The 22,226-nt window shown below is 42.8% G+C and overlaps 5 protein-coding genes across 5 annotated transcripts in view; 4 read left to right on the top strand and 1 right to left on the bottom strand.

Moving 5' to 3' along the window:
• Nucleotides 1–6,975, top strand: part of LOC134658629 (zinc finger protein 585A-like) — a 50,539-nt gene extending 43,564 nt beyond the window's left edge. The window contains exons 21-27 of the mRNA XM_063514282.1: nt 5,037–5,178; nt 5,992–6,132; nt 6,175–6,315; nt 6,358–6,498; nt 6,541–6,681; nt 6,724–6,864; nt 6,907–6,975. Coding sequence (XP_063370352.1) covers nt 5,037–5,178; nt 5,992–6,132; nt 6,175–6,315; nt 6,358–6,498; nt 6,541–6,681; nt 6,724–6,864; nt 6,907–6,975 — 916 coding nt within the window. The remainder of the gene's footprint in view (nt 1–5,036; nt 5,179–5,991; nt 6,133–6,174; nt 6,316–6,357; nt 6,499–6,540; nt 6,682–6,723; nt 6,865–6,906) is intronic.
• A 216-nt stretch (nt 6,976–7,191) lies between these two features.
• On the top strand, nt 7,192–7,707 carry LOC134658628 (gastrula zinc finger protein XlCGF7.1-like). Its single transcript, XM_063514281.1, has 4 exons — nt 7,192–7,230; nt 7,273–7,413; nt 7,456–7,596; nt 7,639–7,707. Exons 1-4 carry the CDS (start codon nt 7,192–7,194, stop codon nt 7,705–7,707), a joined length of 390 nt encoding a protein of 129 aa, XP_063370351.1.
• A 216-nt stretch (nt 7,708–7,923) lies between these two features.
• On the top strand, nt 7,924–8,439 carry LOC134658627 (gastrula zinc finger protein XlCGF7.1-like). Its single transcript, XM_063514280.1, has 4 exons — nt 7,924–7,962; nt 8,005–8,145; nt 8,188–8,328; nt 8,371–8,439. Exons 1-4 carry the CDS (start codon nt 7,924–7,926, stop codon nt 8,437–8,439), a joined length of 390 nt encoding a protein of 129 aa, XP_063370350.1.
• Nucleotides 8,440–9,021: 582 nt separating this feature from the next.
• LOC134658626 (zinc finger protein 691-like) lies at nt 9,022–14,703 on the top strand. Its single transcript, XM_063514279.1, has 7 exons — nt 9,022–9,060; nt 9,103–9,243; nt 10,820–10,900; nt 11,821–11,878; nt 12,143–12,247; nt 13,286–13,401; nt 14,620–14,703. The coding sequence occupies exons 1-7, from the start codon at nt 9,022–9,024 to the stop codon at nt 14,701–14,703; spliced, it is 624 nt and encodes a 207-aa protein (XP_063370349.1).
• Nucleotides 14,704–20,173: 5,470 nt separating this feature from the next.
• Nucleotides 20,174–22,226, bottom strand: part of LOC134658625 (uncharacterized) — a 34,849-nt gene continuing 32,796 nt past the window's right edge. The window contains exons 23-26 of the mRNA XM_063514278.1: nt 22,082–22,140; nt 21,900–22,032; nt 21,237–21,363; nt 20,174–20,303 (exon numbers count right to left, since the gene is read on the bottom strand). Of these exons, the coding sequence (XP_063370348.1) occupies nt 20,189–20,303; nt 21,237–21,363; nt 21,900–22,032; nt 22,082–22,140 (434 nt within the window). The 3' untranslated portion in view covers nt 20,174–20,188. The remainder of the gene's footprint in view (nt 20,304–21,236; nt 21,364–21,899; nt 22,033–22,081; nt 22,141–22,226) is intronic.

The raw sequence follows: 22,226 nt of genomic DNA, 5'->3' as shown, positions 1-22,226 counted from the left end.
TACTAGACGGGATTTACGTAAAACCTAAGAACATCCTTTACGCGCGTCATGCTCTCGCTACACGAAAGCAAAACAGTGAAGAGACAATCGACACTTATATTCAAGCTCTGAAACAATTATCTAAAGACTGTGACTTCACTGCCGTCGATGGCAAAAAAAAACCGGGACGACAATATCCGTGATGCCTTCATAGCAGGTATCTCTTCAACAAAAATAAGAGAAAGACTTCTTGAGAACCTGAGCCTAACATTGGATGAAGCACACAACCAAGCTCGCTCCCTAGAGATGGCAGAAGTCAACACATTACATTACAACAACAACATCCCTGTGAATGCGACTATTGAAAATATACGCAATACAGCTGGTCCAAGCGGAAACCCTTCCACTGCCGCGCCAGCTCTGCGCTCTAATCGAAAATATTTCTTTTGCGGAGGACGTGTACACCCACGCAAGACCTGCCCCGCCTTCGACGCTTCTTGTCAGCTTTGCAATAAGAAAGGACATTTTGCTAACGTATGTCGTAGCAAGAATCAAACCAGCGCTGCCATATCTGATACGAATAATGTCAGTTCCAGCATCGTCGCTGCATCACCGTCATCGTTACGCAGAACAACGGTGCCTACGTACATCAACGGTATCAAAGCTGAAGTATTGCTAGATACTGGCAGTGCTAAGAGCTTTACGGATTCAAAGTTTGCTAAGTTATGTTCCTTGGCAAGTAAGCCCAGCCAGCAGACAATATCCATGGCCTCACTAAGTCATAGTGAACCAGTTGCAGGAGAAATAAGTATCGATCTCACATTGGGTAAGCATTCATATGAGGACTTACGGCTACTGCTAGTAGAAAATTCATCCCCCAAGGCGGTGAAAAAGGGGTTGAAAGTTTTGTATACACATCAAATATTTTTTCGAGTGCGGGGCTTGAATCTTTGTATAAGGGCATATTATAAGAATACGTGAAAAGTGATTTCAGCGTTTTTAAAAATTCGTCCCTTAAAAGGGTTAAATAGGGGTTGAAAGTTTGTATGGAGATCAAACATTTTTTTTATGTGCGGGACTTGAATCTTTGTGTAATGGCATATTATTAGAATAAAGGAAAACCGATTTCGGCATTTTTGAAAATTCATCCCTCAAGTTGGTAAAAAAGGGGTTGAAAATTTGTATGGAGATCAAACATTTATTTGAGTGCGGGACTTGAATCGTTGTATAAAGGCATATTATTAGAATACATGAAAAGTAATTTCAGCTTTTTAAAAATTCATCCCCTAAAATATTTAGGAAGGGGTTGAAAATTGGTAGAGAGTTCAAATTTTATTTAAAGCTAGGAACTTCAAACTCCGTAAATATGTAGTTAGGTAGTAGGTTTTACTACATAGTGGACTTGGAAATATGCTGGGGGTTGAGAGGGATTATATCGAGAACAATTTTATTCAGTTAGGGGTTTGAAACTTCGTAGCCACAGGTTGTGTATAATAATAATTAACAAATGATTAACAGTCCCTACTGCTATATTTTGCTGCATAATGTTCTAAGCTAATGTAGAATATATAACCACCAATGTACAAATCCATGCGTACGAAGTCGCGGGCAACAGCTAGTTATTATCTATATATATAAATGCACGTGTCCTGACTGATGGACTGACTGACTGACTCATCAACGCAGAGCCGAAACTACAAACGCTAGAAAGTTGAAATTTGGACACTAGGTTGCATTTATAAAATGTATAAGAGCTAAGCTTCTTTTAATAACTTTATTTTCTTTTCCTTTTGTAAGAATTTAATATGTTTTCTGAAAGAGCTACGAATTTGTATGATTCCATGTACATATGTATATTTTCTAAATCAAATTTCTATTATACCTTATGTGTGTAATTGCATGAAATCTATAGTAATTTAAATTGTATTTTTTTTCCTTATTTTCTCGTAATGCATGTTAATTATAAGATGTAATTATTTTTGAAAAGATGTGTCCCGCGAGTTTGTTGCCGGTCCCATAATGGGATACCCTCCTCCAATTGAGGGGGGATTTCAATCTTCTCGGGGCAGACGTGTAGGGTTGGAGCCGGTCTACCTAGCTTTATATGACGTTCATAAGCGCATTGTAATTATGCCTACTTGAATAAACTATCTTTTATCTTATCTTATCTTATCTAAGAAGCGATTTTGAGAAATTCAACCCCTAAGGGGGTTAAAAATGGGATGAAAGTTTGTCTTGGGGTTAAAATTTTATTGTAAGCTAGGAACTTGAAACTTCGTAATAAGGTATTATAATAAAAAAGAAGAAAACTGATTTCAGCGTTTTTGAAAATTCATTCCCTAAGGTGGTGAAAAAGGGGTTGAAAGTTTGTATGCATATCAAATATTTTTTTGAGTGCGGGACTTGAATCTTTGTATAACGGCATATTATAAGAATACAAGAAAAGTAATTTCAGTGTGTTTGAAAATTCATCCCCCAAGGTGGTGAAATAGGGGTTGAAAGTTTGTATGGAGAGCAAACATTTTTTTGAGTGCCTGACTTAAATCTTTGCGTAAAGGCATATTATTATAGAATACACGAAAAGTAATTTCAGCGTTTTTGAAAATTCACCCCCCAAGGTGGTGAAAAAAGGGGTTGAAAGTTTGTATGCACATCAAATATTTTTTTTGAGTGCGGGACTTGAATCTTTGTATAAGGGCATATTATAAAAATACAAGAAAAGTGATTTCAGGGTTTTTAAAAATTCGTCCCTTAAAAGGGTTAAATAGGGGTTGAAAGTTTGTATGGAGATCAAACATTTTTTTGTGTACGGGACTTGAATCTTTGTATAAAGGCATATTATTAGGCATATTTTCGAAATTTGCACCCCCTAAAACCTTATAAACGACACCCATGACGACTTTTATGACGTAGTGCATGGCCGCCATCTTGGATTCTAAAATGGTCATCATTTTCGAAATCTGCACCCCCTAAAACCTTATAAACGACACCCATGACGACTTTTATGACAGTGCATGGCCGCCATCTTGAATTCTAAAATGGTCATCATTTTCGAAATCTGCACCCCCTAAAACCTTTTAAACTACACCCATGACGACTTTTATGACATAGTGCATGGCCGCCATCTTCGATTCTAAAATGGCTTTCATTTTCGAAATCTGCACCCCCTAAAACCTTATAAACGACTCCCATGACGACTTTTATGACATAGTGCATGGCCGCCATCTTGGATTCTAAAATGGTCATCATTTTCGAAATCTGCACCCCCTAAAACCTTTTAAACGACACCCATGACGACTTTTATGACATAGTGCATGGCCGCCATCTTGGATTCTAAAATGGTCATCATTTTCGAAATCTGCACCCCCTAAAACCTTTTAAACGACACCCATGACGACTTTTATGACATAGTGCATGGCCGCCATCTTGGATTCTAAAATGGTCATAAATTTCGAAATCTGCACCCCCTAAAACCTTATAAACGACACCCATGACGACCTTTACGACATAGTGCATGGTCGCCATCTTGGATTCTAAAATGGTCATCGTTTTCGAAATCTGCACCCCCTAAAACCTTTTAAACGACACCCATGACGACTTTTATGACGTAGTGCATGGCCGCCATCTTGGATTCTAAAATAGCCATCATTTTCGAAATCTGCACCCCCTAAAACCTTATAAACGACACCCATGTCGACTTTTATGACGTAGTGCATGGCCGCCATCTTGGATTCTAAAATGGTCATCATTTTCGAAATCTGCACCCCCTAAAACCTTATAAACGACACCCATGACCACTTTTATGACAGTGCATGGCCGCCATCTTGGATTCTAAAATGGTCATCATTTTCGAAATCTGCACCCCCTAAAACCTTCTAAACGACACCCATGACGACTTTTATGACATAGTGCATGGCCGCCATCTTGGATTCTAAAATGGTCATCATTTTCGAAATCTGCACCCCCTAAAACCTTTTAAACTACACCCATGACGACTTTTATGACATAGTGCATGGCCGCCATCTTGGATTCTAAAATGGCCATCATTTTCGAAATCTGCACCCCCTAAAACCTTATAAACGACACCCATGACGACTTTTATGACATATTGCATGGCCGCCATCTTGGATTCTAAAATGGCCATCATTTTCGAAATCTGCACCCCCTAAAACCTTATAAACGACACCCATGACGACTTTTATGACATAGTGCATGGCCGCCATCTTGGAATCTAAGTACTAATAATAAAAGTTAAAGTATAATATAAATATAATGCAACCAATCCAACTCCAACGTCCACGCTGGCAAAGGACGATCCTTTGAAATGGCCACCGCGCCGCCGCTTGCCCTTGTCTAATTCTCGGAAAATGTATTTGGGGCTGCGGCTGGCGAAAACCGTTTTGATTTCGTTCCCGAGAACGGAATTAGCTTTTCGTTCCCGCGAACGGAATTAGCTAAGAACCGTTCGCTCCCAAAACCATTTCATAACCGGTAACAGAGAACAAAAACGTTATACATGGTTATACGAAAGAACGTTTCAATTCCGTTCTTTGAGAACGGAATCGGCGATCAAACGTTGTTCCCTGAACCATTTAAAATACCGGTTAGCGAAACCAAGAACATTATAATAACGGTTTGGGGTCATTGTACGAAACCGGTTTGAAAAAAATACTGGTATCCGATCCCTGCAACAAACACGATTTTTTGCTCTATTTTTTATTGATGGTGCGGAACCCTCCGTGCGCGAGTCCGACTCGCACTTGGCCGGTTTTTATTTATAACTGTCTGCGGCATCACAGATCTCAAACGGATGGGCCAATTTCAATGCGGTTTTTTTTTTACGTGAAAGCGAGTTTTCTTGCGGTGGTACTTAGCTATGTTTGATAAAAATCTATCCAGCAGTTTGAATGAAGAGTGTCAGCTTTTTTCCAAAATGATAGAGGACATTTTTGTGCCTTATTTAATTTAATTAATAGTTACATACATTACACATACATTTCATGCATTGGTTATTTACATAATATTTACAATCGCATAAGTATGTATTTTATTTCCAGGTTATTAGACTATCACATCAAGGCGTCTCACACGGGCGAGCGACCTCTGAAGTGCGAAATATGCAAAGCTACCTTCGTGTATCCGGAGCACTACAAGAAACACGCCAGAATACACAGCGGGGAGAAACCCTACGTCTGCGAGGTATGTAACAACATAGGATGGTATTTATTTTATTTTATTAATATAGTCTAATAAAGACTATATTAAGGCATTTCAATGGGCGAGGGACCTCTAAAGTGCGAAGTATGTAAAGCTACCTTCGTGTATCCGGAGCACTACAAGAAACACGCCAGAATGCACAGCGGGGAGAAACCCTACATCTGCGAGGTATGTAGCAACATAGATAAGTTTTTTTTTTTCAGATTTTTATATTATATTACGGCATTTCAATGGGCGAGCGACCCGCGAGCGACCTCTAAAGTGCGAAGTATGTAAAGCTACCTTCGTGTATCCGGAGTATTATAAGTCTCATGCCAGAATACATAGCGAAGAGAAACCCTACGTCTGCGAAGTATGTAGTAGCATAGACAAGTATTTTTCAGGACTAATATTAAGGCATTTCAATGGGCTAGGGACCTCTAAAGTGCGAAGTATGTAAAAAGCTACCATCGTGTATCCGGAGCACTATAAGAAACACGCCAGAATACACAGCGGGAGAAACCCTACATCTGCGAGGTATGTAGCAACATAGGATGTTATTTATTTTAGGGTATTAGACTATATTACGGCATTTCAATGGGCGAGGGACCTCTAAAGCGCGAAGTATGTAAAGCTACCTTCGTGTATCCGGAGTACTGTAAGTCTCATGTCAGCATACACAGCGGAGAGAAACGCTACGTCTGCGAAGTATGTAGTAGCATAGACAAGTATTTAATTATTGATTACAGGTTATTAGACTATACATACTGGCTCGGCCGTGACACTTAATTAATTAAATGTGTTATTATGTGTCAGGTGTGCGGCAAGTCGTTCAACTCGCGGGACAACCGCAACACGCACCGCTTCGTGCACAGCGACAAGAAGCCGTACGAGTGTCTGGTCTGCGGAGCTGGCTACATGAGGAAACGGCTGCTGTATGCACACATGAACACACAGGTGTGTACTGTTTGATGTGTTCAGTGTGTTATCATGTGTCAGGTGTGCGGCAAGTCGTTCAACTCGCGGGACAACCGCAACACGCACCGCTTCGTGCACAGCGACAAGAAGCCGTACGAGTGTCTGGTCTGCGGAGCTGGCTACATGAGGAAACGGCTGCTGTATGCACACATGAACACACAGGTGTGTACTGTTTGATGTGTTCAGTGTGTTATCATGTGTCAGGTGTGCGGCAAGTCGTTCAACTCGCGGGACAACCGCAACACGCACCGCTTCGTGCACAGCGACAAGAAGCCGTGCGAGTGTCTGGTCTGCGGAGCTGGCTACATGAGGAAACGGCTGCTGTATGCACACATGAACACACAGGTGTGTACTGTTTGATGTGTTCAGTGTGTTATCATGTGTCAGGTGTGCGGCAAGTCGTTCAACTCGCGGGACAACCGCAACACGCACCGCTTCGTGCACAGCGACAAGAAGCCGTGCGAGTGTCTGGTCTGCGGAGCTGGCTACATGAGGAAACGGCTGCTGTATGCACACATGAACACACAGGTGTGTACTGTTTGATGTGTTCAGTGTGTTATCATGTGTCAGGTGTGCGGCAAGTCGTTCAACTCGCGGGACAACCGCAACACGCACCGCTTCGTGCACAGCGACAAGAAGCCGTGCGAGTGTCTGGTCTGCGGAGCTGGCTACATGAGGAAACGGCTGCTGTATGCACACATGAACACACAGGTGTGTACTGTTTGATGTGTTCAGTGTGTTATCATGTGTCAGGTGTGCGGCAAGTCGTTCAACTCGCGGGACAACCGCAACACGCACCGCTTCGTGCACAGCGACAAGTAGCCGTACGAGTGTCTGGTCTGCGGAGCTGGCTACATGAGGAAACGGCTGCTGTATGCACACATGAACACACAGGTGTGTACTGTTTGATGTGTTCAGTGTGTTATCATGTGTCAGGTGTGCGGCAAGTCGTTCAACTCGCGGGACAACCGCAACACGCACCGCTTCGTGCACAGCGACAAGTAGCCGTACGAGTGTCTGGTCTGCGGAGCTGGCTACATGAGGAAACGGCTGCTGTATGCACACATGAACACACAGGTGTGTACTGTTTGATGTGTTCAGTGTGTTATCATGTGTCAGGTGTGCGGCAAGTCGTTCAACTCGCGGGACAACCGCAACACGCACCGCTTCGTGCACAGCGACAAGAAGCCGTACGAGTGTCTGGTCTGCGGAGCTGGCTACATGAGGAAACGGCTGCTGTATGCACACATGAACACACAGGTGTGTACTGTTTGATGTGTTCAGTGTGTTATCATGTGTCAGGTGTGCGGCAAGTCGTTCAACTCGCGGGACAACCGCAACACGCACCGCTTCGTGCACAGCGACAAGAAGCCGTACGAGTGTCTGGTCTGCGGAGCTGGCTACATGAGGAAACGGCTGCTGTATGCACACATGAACACACAGGTGTGTACTGTTTGATGTGTTCAGTGTGTTATCATGTGTCAGGTGTGCGGCAAGTCGTTCAACTCGCGGGACAACCGCAACACGCACCGCTTCGTGCACAGCGACAAGTAGCCGTACGAGTGTCTGGTCTGCGGAGCTGGCTACATGAGGAAACGGCTGCTGTATGCACACATGAACACACAGGTGTGTACTGTTTGATGTGTTCAGTGTGTTATCATGTGTCAGGTGTGCGGCAAGTCGTTCAACTCGCGGGACAACCGCAACACGCACCGCTTCGTGCACAGCGACAAGTAGCCGTACGAGTGTCTGGTCTGCGGAGCTGGCTACATGAGGAAACGGCTGCTGTATGCACACATGAACACACAGGTGTGTACTGTTTGATGTGTTCAGTGTGTTATCATGTGTCAGGTGTGCGGCAAGTCGTTCAACTCGCGGGACAACCGCAACACGCACCGCTTCGTGCACAGCGACAAGAAGCCGTGCGAGTGTCTGGTCTGCGGAGCTGGCTACATGAGGAAACGGCTGCTGTATGCACACATGAACACACAGGTGTGTACTGTTTGATGTGTTCAGTGTGTTATCATGTGTCAGGTGTGCGGCAAGTCGTTCAACTCGCGGGACAACCGCAACACGCACCGCTTCGTGCACAGCGACAAGAAGCCGTGCGAGTGTCTGGTCTGCGGAGCTGGCTACATGAGGAAACGGCTGCTGTATGCACACATGAACACACAGGTGTGTACTGTTTGATGTGTTCAGTGTGTTATCATGTGTCAGGTGTGCGGCAAGTCGTTCAACTCGCGGGACAACCGCAACACGCACCGCTTCGTGCACAGCGACAAGTAGCCGTACGAGTGTCTGGTCTGCGGAGCTGGCTACATGAGGAAACGGCTGCTGTATGCACACATGAACACACAGGTGTGTACTGTTTGATGTGTTCAGTGTGTTATCATGTGTCAGGTGTGCGGCAAGTCGTTCAACTCGCGGGACAACCGCAACACGCACCGCTTCGTGCACAGCGACAAGTAGCCGTACGAGTGTCTGGTCTGCGGAGCTGGCTACATGAGGAAACGGCTGCTGTATGCACACATGAACACACAGGTGTGTACTGTTTGATGTGTTCAGTGTGTTATCATGTGTCAGGTGTGCGGCAAGTCGTTCAACTCGCGGGACAACCGCAACACGCACCGCTTCGTGCACAGCGACAAGTAGCCGTACGAGTGTCTGGTCTGCGGAGCTGGCTACATGAGGAAACGGCTGCTGTATGCACACATGAACACACAGGTGTGTACTGTTTGATGTGTTCAGTGTGTTATCATGTGTCAGGTGTGCGGCAAGTCGTTCAACTCGCGGGACAACCGCAACACGCACCGCTTCGTGCACAGCGACAAGTAGCCGTACGAGTGTCTGGTCTGCGGAGCTGGCTACATGAGGAAACGGCTGCTGTATGCACACATGAACACACAGGTGTGTACTGTTTGATGTGTTCAGTGTGTTATCATGTGTCAGGTGTGCGGCAAGTCGTTCAACTCGCGGGACAACCGCAACACGCACCGCTTCGTGCACAGCGACAAGAAGCCGTACGAGTGTCTGGTCTGCGGAGCTGGCTACATGAGGAAACGGCTGCTGTATGCACACATGAACACACAGGTGTGTACTGTTTGATGTGTTCAGTGTGTTATCATGTGTCAGGTGTGCGGCAAGTCGTTCAACTCGCGGGACAACCGCAACACGCACCGCTTCGTGCACAGCGACAAGAAGCCGTGCGAGTGTCTGGTCTGCGGAGCTGGCTACATGAGGAAACGGCTGCTGTATGCACACATGAACACACAGGTGTGTACTGTTTGATGTGTTCAGTGTGTTATCATGTGTCAGGTGTGCGGCAAGTCGTTCAACTCGCGGGACAACCGCAACACGCACCGCTTCGTGCACAGCGACAAGAAGCCGTGCGAGTGTCTGGTCTGCGGAGCTGGCTACATGAGGAAACGGCTGCTGTATGCACACATGAACACACAGGTGTGTACTGTTCATAGAGAAATATATGTCGGGAATCGTGGGCGTATCATACTATCAGGAGCACATCAGGACCTTCAATCATGGATGGCGAGCCCTCGTCAATTAAATACGTTATTCAACTCAGTCTTTACTGGATAAGACTCATTACAAATCATAGCACACGTTACACTTTTTATTCAAAGCAAACCAGTGGATTAGACCCGGGAACCGCCACAGACGTCATCTCCCATTCATTCTCATCATGTTCTCATGTGAAGATCGATTGACAGCATCACTTCAATTGTTCTGGATTTCATTTGTTTTTGACAGCGCACTCTATGACGCCTCGGCGGAACTGCGCCGAACGCCACTCAGGTGTACAGTCGCCGTCATATATATCAGAGCGGCCAACCCGCTCATAAATATCTCAACACGCCTCTGTTGTCAAGGCGTTAGAGTCGTGTTGATATATTTTTGAGCACCCCGGCCGCTCCGATATATCTGATGGCGACTGTACACCCTAGTTTGCTCGATTTGTCAAAGATTGCGTGATGAAACGCCTCTTCAAGGCGATAGATTTAATTCATAATTCTTTATTGCAACCATGGTACAGTATAGATGTCAGAATAAATGTACAATGTCTCACATGGACCCTGTAAGGGCACAGCATCATAGCTTACTTCTAACTAATGACATATTATTATAGTATTTTTTGTATTGTATGTAGCAAAATTATTACATTGTATCTAAAAAACAAGTTATGAAACATTAGATGGCACAATTCAGCCATTCTCTGACATATAAGTAAAGAAAGAGTTGTAACTCCATACACCGGTTTTCTTACCAAAACGCGAGTTACTTCGTAGTCGACATCTAACGTCAAGTAGCGGACATTATCAGTTCTGCTAGTTGACAGTAGATGTCGCGGCAAAATACCATAAATGTAAATTTGTCATCTATTCTAGTCTATTGTCAAACGTCATCTTTTGACTACCAGAGTTACCGTACGTATAACATTCGAAGCCATACAGCGCCATCTACATAACTGCCAAGTACTGGAAGCTTTAATTTATTTTACACTTAACACAATTATTAAATTTTTTAATTCGTGACTTGGTATATCTGTGTAAGATTGCCACCGAAATATGATTATTTGATTACAATGCGTTCTTCAAAAAATACTACATTTTGGTTTGTAATCATAGTATATTGTATTGTTATTATGTTGCAGGGCCACCTCGCGGAGTCTATAGTGGTGAATCAGCCGCGCGTCACCATACAGCGGGTCTCGGACGGCGCGCCGGGAGACAACGTTAGTATTCAACCACAGAACAAGTTAGAATGGCGATGCGAGCAGGGTACGTGTCGCCGCCGGTTATGAGCAAACGCTCGCATGCTAGTACTCGCCCGCGCTGACCGAAAAACGTAAACATGCCTTTTGCGCCACAATAACGTTCAGATTAAGAAGCCAGACATCAAATCTGTCTAAAGGAGGCGTATCCATTCACCAGGCACACAAGTTTTTACTACCGTTGCGCGAGAAATGTGGAAATGTGGAAAGGAACGAGCGGCGACACCGGTTCCGATACTAACTGCGCGCGATAGCCGTTCTAACCTCTTTAATATGTTCTGTGTATTCAACTGATCAATTTTTTTTTTTTTTTTTCATGTTTGACGATCCTTTTGTGAAATTCTTAATTTAATTTAATTTGTGTTTAATTTGATTTGTATAATAATCCAATATTCTTATGGAATAATAACATCAATAAATTGCTCTGATAATTAGCTAGGCCTACATGAATAAAGTATATTTTGACTATTGACTATTGGGAATATTACGCGAAACTCTGCATTGGGGGCGCCACTCCCACAATAAGTCACAATCCAGGGGTTAACCGCAAACGAGACTCGAAATTTTGTTATCTAACCTCTCTACCACTCTTGCATATTCGAGCGATAAAGAGGCAGATAGCTGAGTTTCGATTTCGCGTTTCCCGGTAGGCCCTTTATAAACAAACCGCCTTGATGTAAGCGTCATATTTGATTGTCTGTGAAAACTTGTCAAAAAACAGTTTAAGGTATAAGTTACTCTATGGTTTACTAAAGGCGCTAGTGCTGCACTCTGGCGGCAAAACATTGCAGTAATACTCCCCTATTGATTCAGTAATTGGGCAATCGACCTGTCATTTTATTGTCTGTAAAATGTAAATAATGTAATGTTTATATTTTCAGGTTTACGAGTCGACGGAAGAATTAGAATTGGAAAGTGAAGAAACGGCGGAAGCTAGTGGTAAGAAGTATTTTCATTCATCAATATGTAGTAGTACATTTTAAATCTACTCTAATTTGTAAATTGAATATAACAGAGGAACATAATTTATATGACCTTGGGAACAAATCAAATACGAGGTGCAAGCGCATATTGCAGCATAAGTTTATGTATATTATTTTTAGATTTTAATTATATTTCAAGAATGAACTTCTTAAAGTATTGTTATTTGCACAATTCACCAGCATTTAGAAGGTACCTGATCGGTAAAAACATTAATTTCAGGAAGCCACAACGCGGTGTACATAGGCGATAAGAAATACAAATACGTCCTCCAGGAAGGGAAGACTTCGCTCAACCTGGTGCGGGATACTGACGACATTCTTACTTGTAAGTTATAGTTTTTAAGAGCCAACAGGAGCTGAGATTTAAATATTTTAGGTAAATATACCCGTCCCGCTAACGGAAGCGGCTCCTAAAACTAGTGCGATAAGGACAAGGCGAAAAATCCTGCGTAAAAATCTCAAAAATCGAGGTTTCGTACTCGACTGTTTCCTCCTCCAAAACTTAACCAATCGTAACTAAATTTGGAAATCTAAATGATTATGACATTATCTGTGTCGGACCGTTTTGCTTTTTTGGCTAATTGATATAAGTTTTGAATAGCGCGCCTCTCATTGCGGCATAGTCAATTAGGCCATTTTGGCCATTTTTGAAGGGCTCTAGCGCCTTAAAAAACAAAAATATCAAAAAAAGCAAAACGGTCCGACACAGATATTGACAATATTAATCTGTGTTGAAAAATTCATTGCTCTAGCTTCAAAACCCACGGAGGAAACAGTCGAGTACGTTTGTATGGAGAAATGACCACTCCTGTTGGCTCTTAACACAAAATATAGCCCCGAGTTCCTCGTGCCGCCCAATGTACATTAGGGTCATCGCGCGACACGCACACGTTTATTATTCATATTTAATACGTATTTCATGAGTAACATAGTAAATGGGTTAATCAACTTCTTCTTGTCACACGTTGCTATGGTTACGGTCTCCTGAGTCACTCTTAAAACTCTAGGTTTTTCGTATTTAAATGAACCAAACTTGCATTTTATGGTAGTTATAAGACCTTTCCATAATGGGACATCTACTGAGCATGTTAGTAGAACATGGTACAGCAGTTCTTCTAACAATCTATGCTACTATTGTCTCCTCGCTGATGGGACAGAATAACAAGAAATAGCGTCGCTATACTTACTTACTCAACCTCATATCTGCAACAATCATTTGATGGAAATGTCGCTTTTCTTTCATTCGGAATACGGGTGTTTTTGTCATCAAATGAGTGTTGCAAATACGAGGTTGAGTAAGTATAGCGGCGATAGTTGATTAACCCAAATATGATTTTTTTTATCATCACCATCATGATTTCAGATAATTTGGAGGGAGCTCTGAAGTCTGAATCGAATTTCCTCGAGGCTGTTACAGCTGAGCAATTGGGAGACGAATCACCGGTAAATATAATAATTATGTTCTCTAACAACTTGTCAGTTAGTAAGAACCAGCTAAACTATTCTCATCCCATTCTTTTACGTGCTAGTAGCGTAAGACAAAGATAGTATGATTATTTGAAATGAGACAGACAGTCTTGGGCAAAACTATATGTAAAGGGGCCAATCAGACCGCCGGACGCTATCGGCCTGTCAGTTGTTCGGAACTGTCAACTTTTTATTATTATTTTTTATTATTTATTGAACACAATGTAAGCTTACAGTTTTAGACCAAATCACTTACACGCTAGGAAAAACGGATACATTGTCAATATACATGCTAATTAATTAAGGACAATTAAAAACATACAAAAATATAAAATCATGCGCATAAAAATGTCATACAAATTAAAATTATAATTTTACTTACACTCTAAGAGAACAGAAATGGAGCAAAACAATAAAATAAATTAAATGTCAAAACAGATTAGGGACAATCATGAATCTTACATGTTGTTACCCTATACAATGTCATGCAGTATGAAAATGAAAATTTTGTTCTAACTGACAGGCGCATATCGTCCGGCGGACTGTTAACACATTCACTTCCCCCGACGCACATGTGCGTCTACGGTCATACAAGTTTGTTCCTAGGCCACACCCCCTGGCAGTGAATGCGTTAATCATTGGGCCCCTTAACATACATATAGTAGTATACGTAGAGCATTTTCTGTTTCGAGTATTTTGCTTGAAATATGAAAATATTGTTTCGTTTTCTTCTGCTGCTGACTGTACATTCCAATAAGGTTTTCGGTGCCCTGTTATAGTTGGTCAAACCAATTTGTCACCACCAAAAAACCAAAAAAACTATACTCATCCTTTTTTTTGGGTTCTGGTACTAGTGTAAGACAAAGATAGTATGATTCTCTCTGTCTATGTTTGAAATGAGACAGGCCATTGACAAACTAACGCGTTATTCATAAACGGCTGCTAACTTAATCAGTTGATAATCATCGTTTGTCCCTATCCGTCGTTATGCCATAGAGAGGGACAAACGACGATCATCGGCTGATTAACTTAAGCTTTGGTTTCCTCCGAAAGCGGTGCCGTCATATAGCGGCCGTCTCCATACAAATACTACGACATCCATATTTAGCCGTATTATTTAGTACGGAGACGGCCGCTATATGACGGCACCGCTTATCCTAGGAAAACCGATCTTTAGCCGACGTTTATGAATAACGCCGTACATGTATAGTAATGTGTGTACATGTACAGCTGGCGGACGCAGGCGGCTGCGTGCGAGTGGTACAAGTCACTCTCCCCGACGGCAACAGCGGGTGGGTCGCCGTCAACCCGTGAGACACACACACACACACACACACACACACACACACACACAACTACTAGATGGATCGCGCAACACAACCGAAGCACAGACACAGGGCGGACACGCCATACATCAAAAATGATTTGCGTTTATATGTGTGCGCGGCACGTCTGTACCAGGGATGTTGCGAACATCCGCATCCGCAACCGCGGAACTTCCGCATTATTTTCAACATCCGCATCTGCATCCGCATAAAATCGATGCGGAGCTTATGCGGATGCGGATGTCGAACAAGTCGGTACAGGAACGTCTTAGCGGCGGCGTAAGTACTAGGTAATTTCGTCATTACCTATAACGAAATTGTCTAGATCCAGAAAAGTCGGCCAAGTTACTGTTTATTAATTATTAAATATAACGCACCTATATTCTTGCTCAAATACTAAACGTTTCGTTTTATTTTAAATAACAAAATACTAAAAAGATAATATTTGACGTTTTCTAGGTACCTAATCTTGACATCCGCATCCGCATCCGCGGATGTGAGCCTTTAAATATCCGCATCCGCATCCGCGGATGTCAAAAAATCTGCATCCGCAACATCCCTGCTGTACACGCGTCATTGTGTATCTGACGGACTTCTGGCATGCTCTCAGTAGAGCGACACGCACACATTCATGTCGCGGCCAGGCGCGGGGCGAGGTAATGCGAGTCGGGGCGGGGCGGTGCGTGGCCGTTCTGTATGATAATACCAATGATATTATATAACCATAGATAGGTTATACTCATACTTGAGGAGCACAAAAAATACTTCCATATTTATTTCTGTGCCTACGAAGAAATCTGTTATTTTTGATTAATTTTCTCATTCCATCCATCTTTGTCACACTCGTTGTTAAACATAAGCTCGTCTCTTTCTCTTTCGGTGTGCGGGAGCTCGTTAGCACGTGCACATTTCTCGCTTGTCCAGCCGCGTCTAAAGGCAACTTGTGACAAATTGTCACAAGTTAAGCGCTTCAATTTTGGAACGCCTATAACCTATCTTGAGTTATAAATCATTGGATAATACTATTACTTATTCTGTGGCACAGAATAAGGGCCAGTTGCACCAACCACATTTGGCAGACCGATCAACGTCAGCCATAGACCAGGAATCCTCCAGGAAACCTCTAGACGGAGTTTAGAGCAATTATTTCATGAAACCGATGCTGCCAAAAATACGGGGGTGCGGGGGGACGAGGTAAGCGAATCCCGTGCCGTGATTGGTCCGTTCAAAGACACGGACCAATCACGGCACGGGATTGACTCGAAGATGGAGTAAAACTACCGTATAAGTGGCAGAGGGGGTAGCGTTACTATGCTCAGTCTAGAGGATGTCTTGTCTGTGACGTCAGCTGACGCGCCCGCCCGCTTTACTATGATACTTTCCATACATTAAAATTTAGCGAACTCTTTAACGATGCGAACAGTACGGTGCAACCGACCCTTAATAATAGTACTAGGTACGGAAGATTCACTCTCTAACAAAACGCGTCTATTACGACAGATATGACCGCTAGGTGGCGCAAGCGCAAGCAGGCGTCCGTTCCGTAGCGGTGCGCGGCAACCACTATGGCTAGACACCAGAATTGGTGTGGGCCGCATGTACTTGTAGGTACTTGTAGTGACGCGATGAAATCGCAGAGTGAGCCACACCTATCGCGCAATAATAACTTTGAAATATTGTTTTTTTTTACAGGCTTCGATTTTGCGTTCATTCAAAATCATGGAATAGTTATTTGTACAACAAGAGATCAAAGTTTGATATTTCTTCGAGTGCTTATTTTGAGTCCCGTGCAAGCGAAAGATTCTATAATAGATTCACGAGCGTAGCGAGTAAATCTAATTTAGAATCTTGAGCGTAGTAAGGGACTCAAAAGCGCACGAGATGTAAATAACTTTGATCTCGTGTAGTACACAACATTTTTCACCTCAGCAGTGAGAACATATTAGAGAACCCGAAAAATGTATTCCTTCTTCATCACTTACCTCTATTCACACATGTTTTCTTAAGATATACCAACAGTTAAATTTTCACTTCAGCAGCTCGAACAAGGGTACTTTGCTACTTAAAAACAGTGAGCAAAATCGGATTTTGCTCACTGAGTGAGCAAAATCGCATTTTGATCATTTTGACCCACTCAGTGAGCAAAATGCGATTTTGCTCACTGTTTTTAAGTAGCAAAGTACCCTTGTTCGAGCTGCTGAGGTGAAAAATATATTTCCTCTGCCTTATAAAAAACAGCACTATTTATTATAGTATTTTTCAAACTACCCTTTCTACTGAAAGGGTAGTTTGAAAAATACTAGATAGATGTAAATTCAATACAATTTTGCGCCATTTGGCATTTTTAGGTTATAAACCAAAGAGTAAAGTAAGTTTATAAACTGAGATGACACCTGCCCGTCTAGCATGAGTTGCGTTCTCGCGCGAAAACGCAACTCGTGCTAGACCGCCTGTCAGCGTACCCTACCAGTTTGAAAAATACTATGTGGCAGCACACATGTCAGCATTATATGACATATACATTTCAAAACATTGTTTTATCTGTTAACCAAAACCATTTTATCGATCTGTTTTGTACATTGTAAGTTTTACTTGTACATAGATGTAAGATATATTTATAAATAAAAAGGATAATTGGAAATTAAAATCTTTTATTTATTTACTTTACAAACGGATCATAAATTAACCTTTTCGACGCCGTGTCAAACACAAAAGCTGTCACTCAGACGCCAAGTCACCGAAGTGTCAAAACTGAAATTGAACTTTATGCATATGCTCCTAGGTCTATGTTGCTCTGTGGTCTGTGACCGATTAATACGTCTTTGGCGTTGGACCTGCGGTGCGTATGGGTGCGTATCGATGGCTATAAACATTTTTATTATAATATCAGTTACAATAACGCTTATTTAGTATAATTATTAAATGATATAACAACACTTAATATATTTTCATATGGTATTATTATCATTTTATATTATGATTAATTGATTTAATAACATTTAAACATTTAGATATGTCGTCGTAAAAATACCTATATTATACCGAATAATGCTTATATAATAATACTTGTATAATAAATGAGCATTATATCATATGATCGTTATAATAAATGAGTGTTATATAAAATGTTATTAGACATTAAAATAATATACCATATGTATATACAAAATGAGTTATTATATTTTCTGAAATTATATTAAATGTTGTTATATCTACAGAAAATATATTAATTATTTTTATAACGATCATTACACACCCGATAGGGCCCTTAATATAAGAAGCGGCGTTGATAGAGGTGTAAATAAAATGGCAAATTTTAAATTAAAATATTTTATTTACAACATGGTATAGAATTCTAAGAGCCAAAATTGGATGAACTTGATCAATGTGAATAAAACTATAATTGCACTGATTTGTATATAAATAGAGTATGAAGCGATATCTGAAACAAAAAAAAACGTCAGATTAATATTTGTTATTATTTAAGTGTTCATTCTATTAAATCTTCTGTAGATTTTTTCGCAAAAGGGAATATTAAAGTAACGTTTTGTGATATGGGGGCCTAGCCAAGATCAAAATCGTTGATAATGAACAAAAACCATTTGCAAATTGACATTGAGTTATTCGCACTAGTTACCACGAAGTAGACCAGTGGCACACAGTGGTTTTTTTCCCCCACCGTTTAGCACTGGTAACTACTAATGTGGCTAAGGAAACTTTCCAAAATTGCGAAATGTTTCGGAAATTTAACGTAGGAAATATTCGGAAAATTTCTTACATTTTTGTATGAGATATGAAACATTCCAATTTTAATTTTAAATTTCCCATATTTCCTAGTGAAAGTTTCATGAAATTTCCGAGAATTTATAGAATTTTATGGAATTTTATGGAAACTTTCCGCAACTTGCACATCTGTACTGGTAACTACTGGGAAAAAATCCCAGTTGTTACCACCAAACCAGTAGTCAGGGACAAAAGTATCCGATATAACAAGCTCACCTGAAGTCACCAGAAGCGTCCCTCGTCGGGGCAGGTGAGGCCGAGACACTCGGCGCAGTAGAACTTGCACGGCCGGTCGGCCACCTTGAGAGTATCAGATATAACAAGCTCACCCGAAGTCACCAGAAGCGTCCCTCGTCGGGGCAGGTGAGGCCGAGACACTCGGCGCAGTAGAACTTGCACGGCCGGTCGGCCACCTTGAGAGTATCAGATATAACAAGCTCACCCGAAGTCACCAGAAGCGTCCCTCGTCGGGGCAGGTGAGGCCGAGACACTCGGCGCAGTAGAACTTGCACGGCCGGTCGGCCACCTTGAGAGTATCAGATATAACAAGCTCACCCGAAGTCACCAGAAGCGTCCCTCGTCGGGGCAGGTGAGGCCGAGACACTCGGCGCAGTAGAACTTGCACGGCCGGTCGGCCACCTTGAGAGTATCAGATATAACAAGCTCACCCGAAGTCACCAGAAGCGTCCCTCGTCGGGGCAGGTGAGGCCGAGACACTCGGCGCAGTAGAACTTGCACGGCCGGTCGGCCACCTTGAGAGTATCAGATATAACAAGCTCACCCGAAGTCACCAGAAGCGTCCCTCGTCGGGGCAGGTGAGGCCGAGACACTCGGCGCAGTAGAACTTGCACGGCCGGTCGGCCACCTTGAGAGTATCAGATATAACAAGCTCACCCGAAGTCACCAGAAGCGTCCCTCGTCGGGGCAGGTGAGGCCGAGACACTCGGCGCAGTAGAACTTGCACGGCCGGTCGGCCACCTTGAGAGTATCAGATATAACAAGCTCACCCGAAGTCACCAGAAGCGTCCCTCGTCGGGGCAGGTGAGGCCGAGACACTCGGCGCAGTAGAACTTGCACGGCCGGTCGGCCACCTTGAGAGTATCAGATATAACAAGCTCACCCGAAGTCACCAGAAGCGTCCCTCGTCGGGGCAGGTGAGGCCGAGACACTCGGCGCAGTAGAACTTGCACGGCCGGTCGGCCACCTTGAGAGTATCAGATATAACAAGCTCACCCGAAGTCACCAGAAGCGTCCCTCGTCGGGGCAGGTGAGGCCGAGACACTCGGCGCAGTAGAACTTGCACGGCCGGTCGGCCACCTTGAGAGTATCAGATATAACAAGCTCACCCGAAGTCACCAGAAGCGTCCCTCGTCGGGGCAGGTGAGGCCGAGACACTCGGCGCAGTAGAACTTGCACGGCCGGTCGGCCACCTTGAGAGTATCAGATATAACAAGCTCACCCGAAGTCACCAGAAGCGTCCCTCGTCGGGGCAGGTGAGGCCGAGACACTCGGCGCAGTAGAACTTGCACGGCCGGTCGGCCACCTTGAGAGTATCAGATATAACAAGCTCACCCGAAGTCACCAGAAGCGTCCCTCGTCGGGGCAGGTGAGGCCGAGACACTCGGCGCAGTAGAACTTGCACGGCCGGTCGGCCACCTTGAGAGTATCAGATATAACAAGCTCACCCGAAGTCACCAGAAGCGTCCCTCGTCGGGGCAGGTGAGGCCGAGACACTCGGCGCAGTAGAACTTGCACGGCCGGTCGGCCACCTTGAGAGGCTCGGCCTTCGGGCAGAACTGGATCACCCTGTAACGCGACATTTTTTATATAGCCGTCGCTATAGATGTAAACATCATGTATTTTTAATACAATCGTAAATTGAAACGACGCATACATTTCAGTGCGATTTGAAAGATTTTTTTATTTAAGCCTCATGCCTCAACAGAGATCCATACATTTTTCGAGCGGCAATGTAGAATAGAAATAGATTATTTTATAAGGTAAAATGAAAGCCTTAACAATTTTAATAAATCATGTGAAAGTGAATTTATTTATTTGGGCCTATACTAACTACCCTTTTTCTCTGGTATACATACATGATGAAATAAAAATGTACCCTACAATAGAAAATGGACTAGCCAAAATGAATGAAACAGCGAAAAAAATTTTCGCGATTTCGGGGTTGGTCCCATAGTAAAAGTTGCTCAGTATAATCCCAAAACCTCCCTGGCAAAGGGGATGCAGTTATTTTTTAGCCACCCTGTAGAATAGAAATAAATTATTGGGTTATTCCCACTAGTTACCACCAAGTTGTTACCAGTGGTAACTACTGGGAATTTTTTTCCCACCTTTTACCACTGGTAACTACTGGGAAAAATTATTCCCAGTAGTTACCACCAACTCTGATTCAATATTTTTTCGTCACTTTTAAGGCAGTTTACTAAAACATCAATCGACTTAATAATGATTTATTAAATCACTCTATATTTATTTTTTATTTTTTTATACTGTTTTTATTAGTATTTAACTCTAACAAAATTTTGGTGGTAACTACTGGGAATTATTTTTCCCAGTAGTTACCAGTGGTAAAAGGTGGGAAAAAATTTCCCAGTAGTTACCACTGGTAGTAATTTGGTGGTAACTAGTGGGAATAACCCAAATTATTTTATGAGAAAAAAATTAAAGACGTAAAATGAAAAAGCCCTATTTCTTTATCTAGTATACAAATGTGATTCTAACCCATAGTCGCCAGTCTGCATCCACTTAGGATCGATCTTGAACAGTTGCTCCGCCCTGCCTTTCTTCAGGCCGCAGATCAAATCGCACTTGACCGTGCGACACGCGATCAACGGTGCCGGTTGGAAACCTGAAACGTATGAACACATGTAAGGAATGCCGCGTTTATAAACCTGGATAAAAAACCGGCCAAGTGCGAGTCGGACTCGCGCACGGAGGGTTCCGCACCATCAACAAAAAATAGAGCAAAACAAACAAAAAAACGGTCACCCATCCAAGTACTGACCCCGCCCGACGTTGCTTAACTTCGGTCAAAAATCACGTTTGTTGTATGGGAGCCCCACTTAAATCTTTATTTTATTCTGTTTTTAGTATTTGTTGTTATAGCGGCAACAGAAATACATCATCTGTGAAAATTTCAACTGTCTAGCTATCACGGTTCGTGAGATACAGCCTGGTGACAGACGGACGGACGGACAGCGGAGTCTTAGTAATAGGGTCCCGTTTTTACCCTTAGGGTACGGAACCCTAAAAACTATTAATTTTTAAAGAACTATTTCATTTAGTACCTATATCTAATGTTATATCTTCCTTGCTCCACCGAAACAAATGCATAGTTACTACTTAAAAGATTCCTTACTGACACTTAAAGATAAGATAAGATACCTTGCAGAGCTTGCAGTAGTTGTGTAATAGGCGGTACATTCTTTTCTCCAAGCAGTTTCCTATAGTTCAGGTCGCCTTTAAACAGGACGGCCACAGCGTATTGCAGTTTGCGGTACAACCAGTAGTCGTATGTCTTCATAAGATAAGATTCCTTACTGACACTTAAAGATAAGATAAGATACCTTGCAGAGCTTGCAGTAGTGGTGTAATAGGCGGCACATTCTTCTCTCCAAGCAGTTTCCTATAGTTCAGGTCGCCTTTAAACAGGACGGCCACAGCGTATTGCAGTTTGCGGTACAACCAGTAGTCGTACTACTTCATAAGATA

The sequence above is a fragment of the Cydia amplana genome, chromosome 23 (genome assembly GCF_948474715.1).
Source record: "Cydia amplana chromosome 23, ilCydAmpl1.1, whole genome shotgun sequence".
NCBI classification, from domain to species: domain Eukaryota; kingdom Metazoa; phylum Arthropoda; class Insecta; order Lepidoptera; family Tortricidae; genus Cydia; species Cydia amplana.
The sequence above is the reverse complement of the archived record's forward strand: the minus strand, read 5'-3'. Positions and strand labels throughout refer to the sequence as shown.

Excerpts from the sequence above, each read along its gene's own strand:
- LOC134658628 (XM_063514281.1), top strand. The coding sequence starts at position 7,192 with ATGAGGAAACGGCTGCTGTATGCACACATGAACACACAG. Across the intron at positions 7,231-7,272 it reads ATGCACACATGAACACACAG|GTGTGCGGCAAGTCGTTCAA; the intron begins GTGTGTACTGTT and ends ATCATGTGTCAG. Across the intron at positions 7,414-7,455 it reads ATGCACACATGAACACACAG|GTGTGCGGCAAGTCGTTCAA; the intron begins GTGTGTACTGTT and ends ATCATGTGTCAG.
- LOC134658627 (XM_063514280.1), top strand. The coding sequence starts at position 7,924 with ATGAGGAAACGGCTGCTGTATGCACACATGAACACACAG. Across the intron at positions 7,963-8,004 it reads ATGCACACATGAACACACAG|GTGTGCGGCAAGTCGTTCAA; the intron begins GTGTGTACTGTT and ends ATCATGTGTCAG. Across the intron at positions 8,146-8,187 it reads ATGCACACATGAACACACAG|GTGTGCGGCAAGTCGTTCAA; the intron begins GTGTGTACTGTT and ends ATCATGTGTCAG.
- LOC134658626 (XM_063514279.1), top strand. The coding sequence starts at position 9,022 with ATGAGGAAACGGCTGCTGTATGCACACATGAACACACAG. Across the intron at positions 10,901-11,820 it reads ACGGCGCGCCGGGAGACAAC|GTTTACGAGTCGACGGAAGA; the intron begins GTTAGTATTCAA and ends TTATATTTTCAG. Across the intron at positions 12,248-13,285 it reads TACTGACGACATTCTTACTT|ATAATTTGGAGGGAGCTCTG; the intron begins GTAAGTTATAGT and ends TCATGATTTCAG.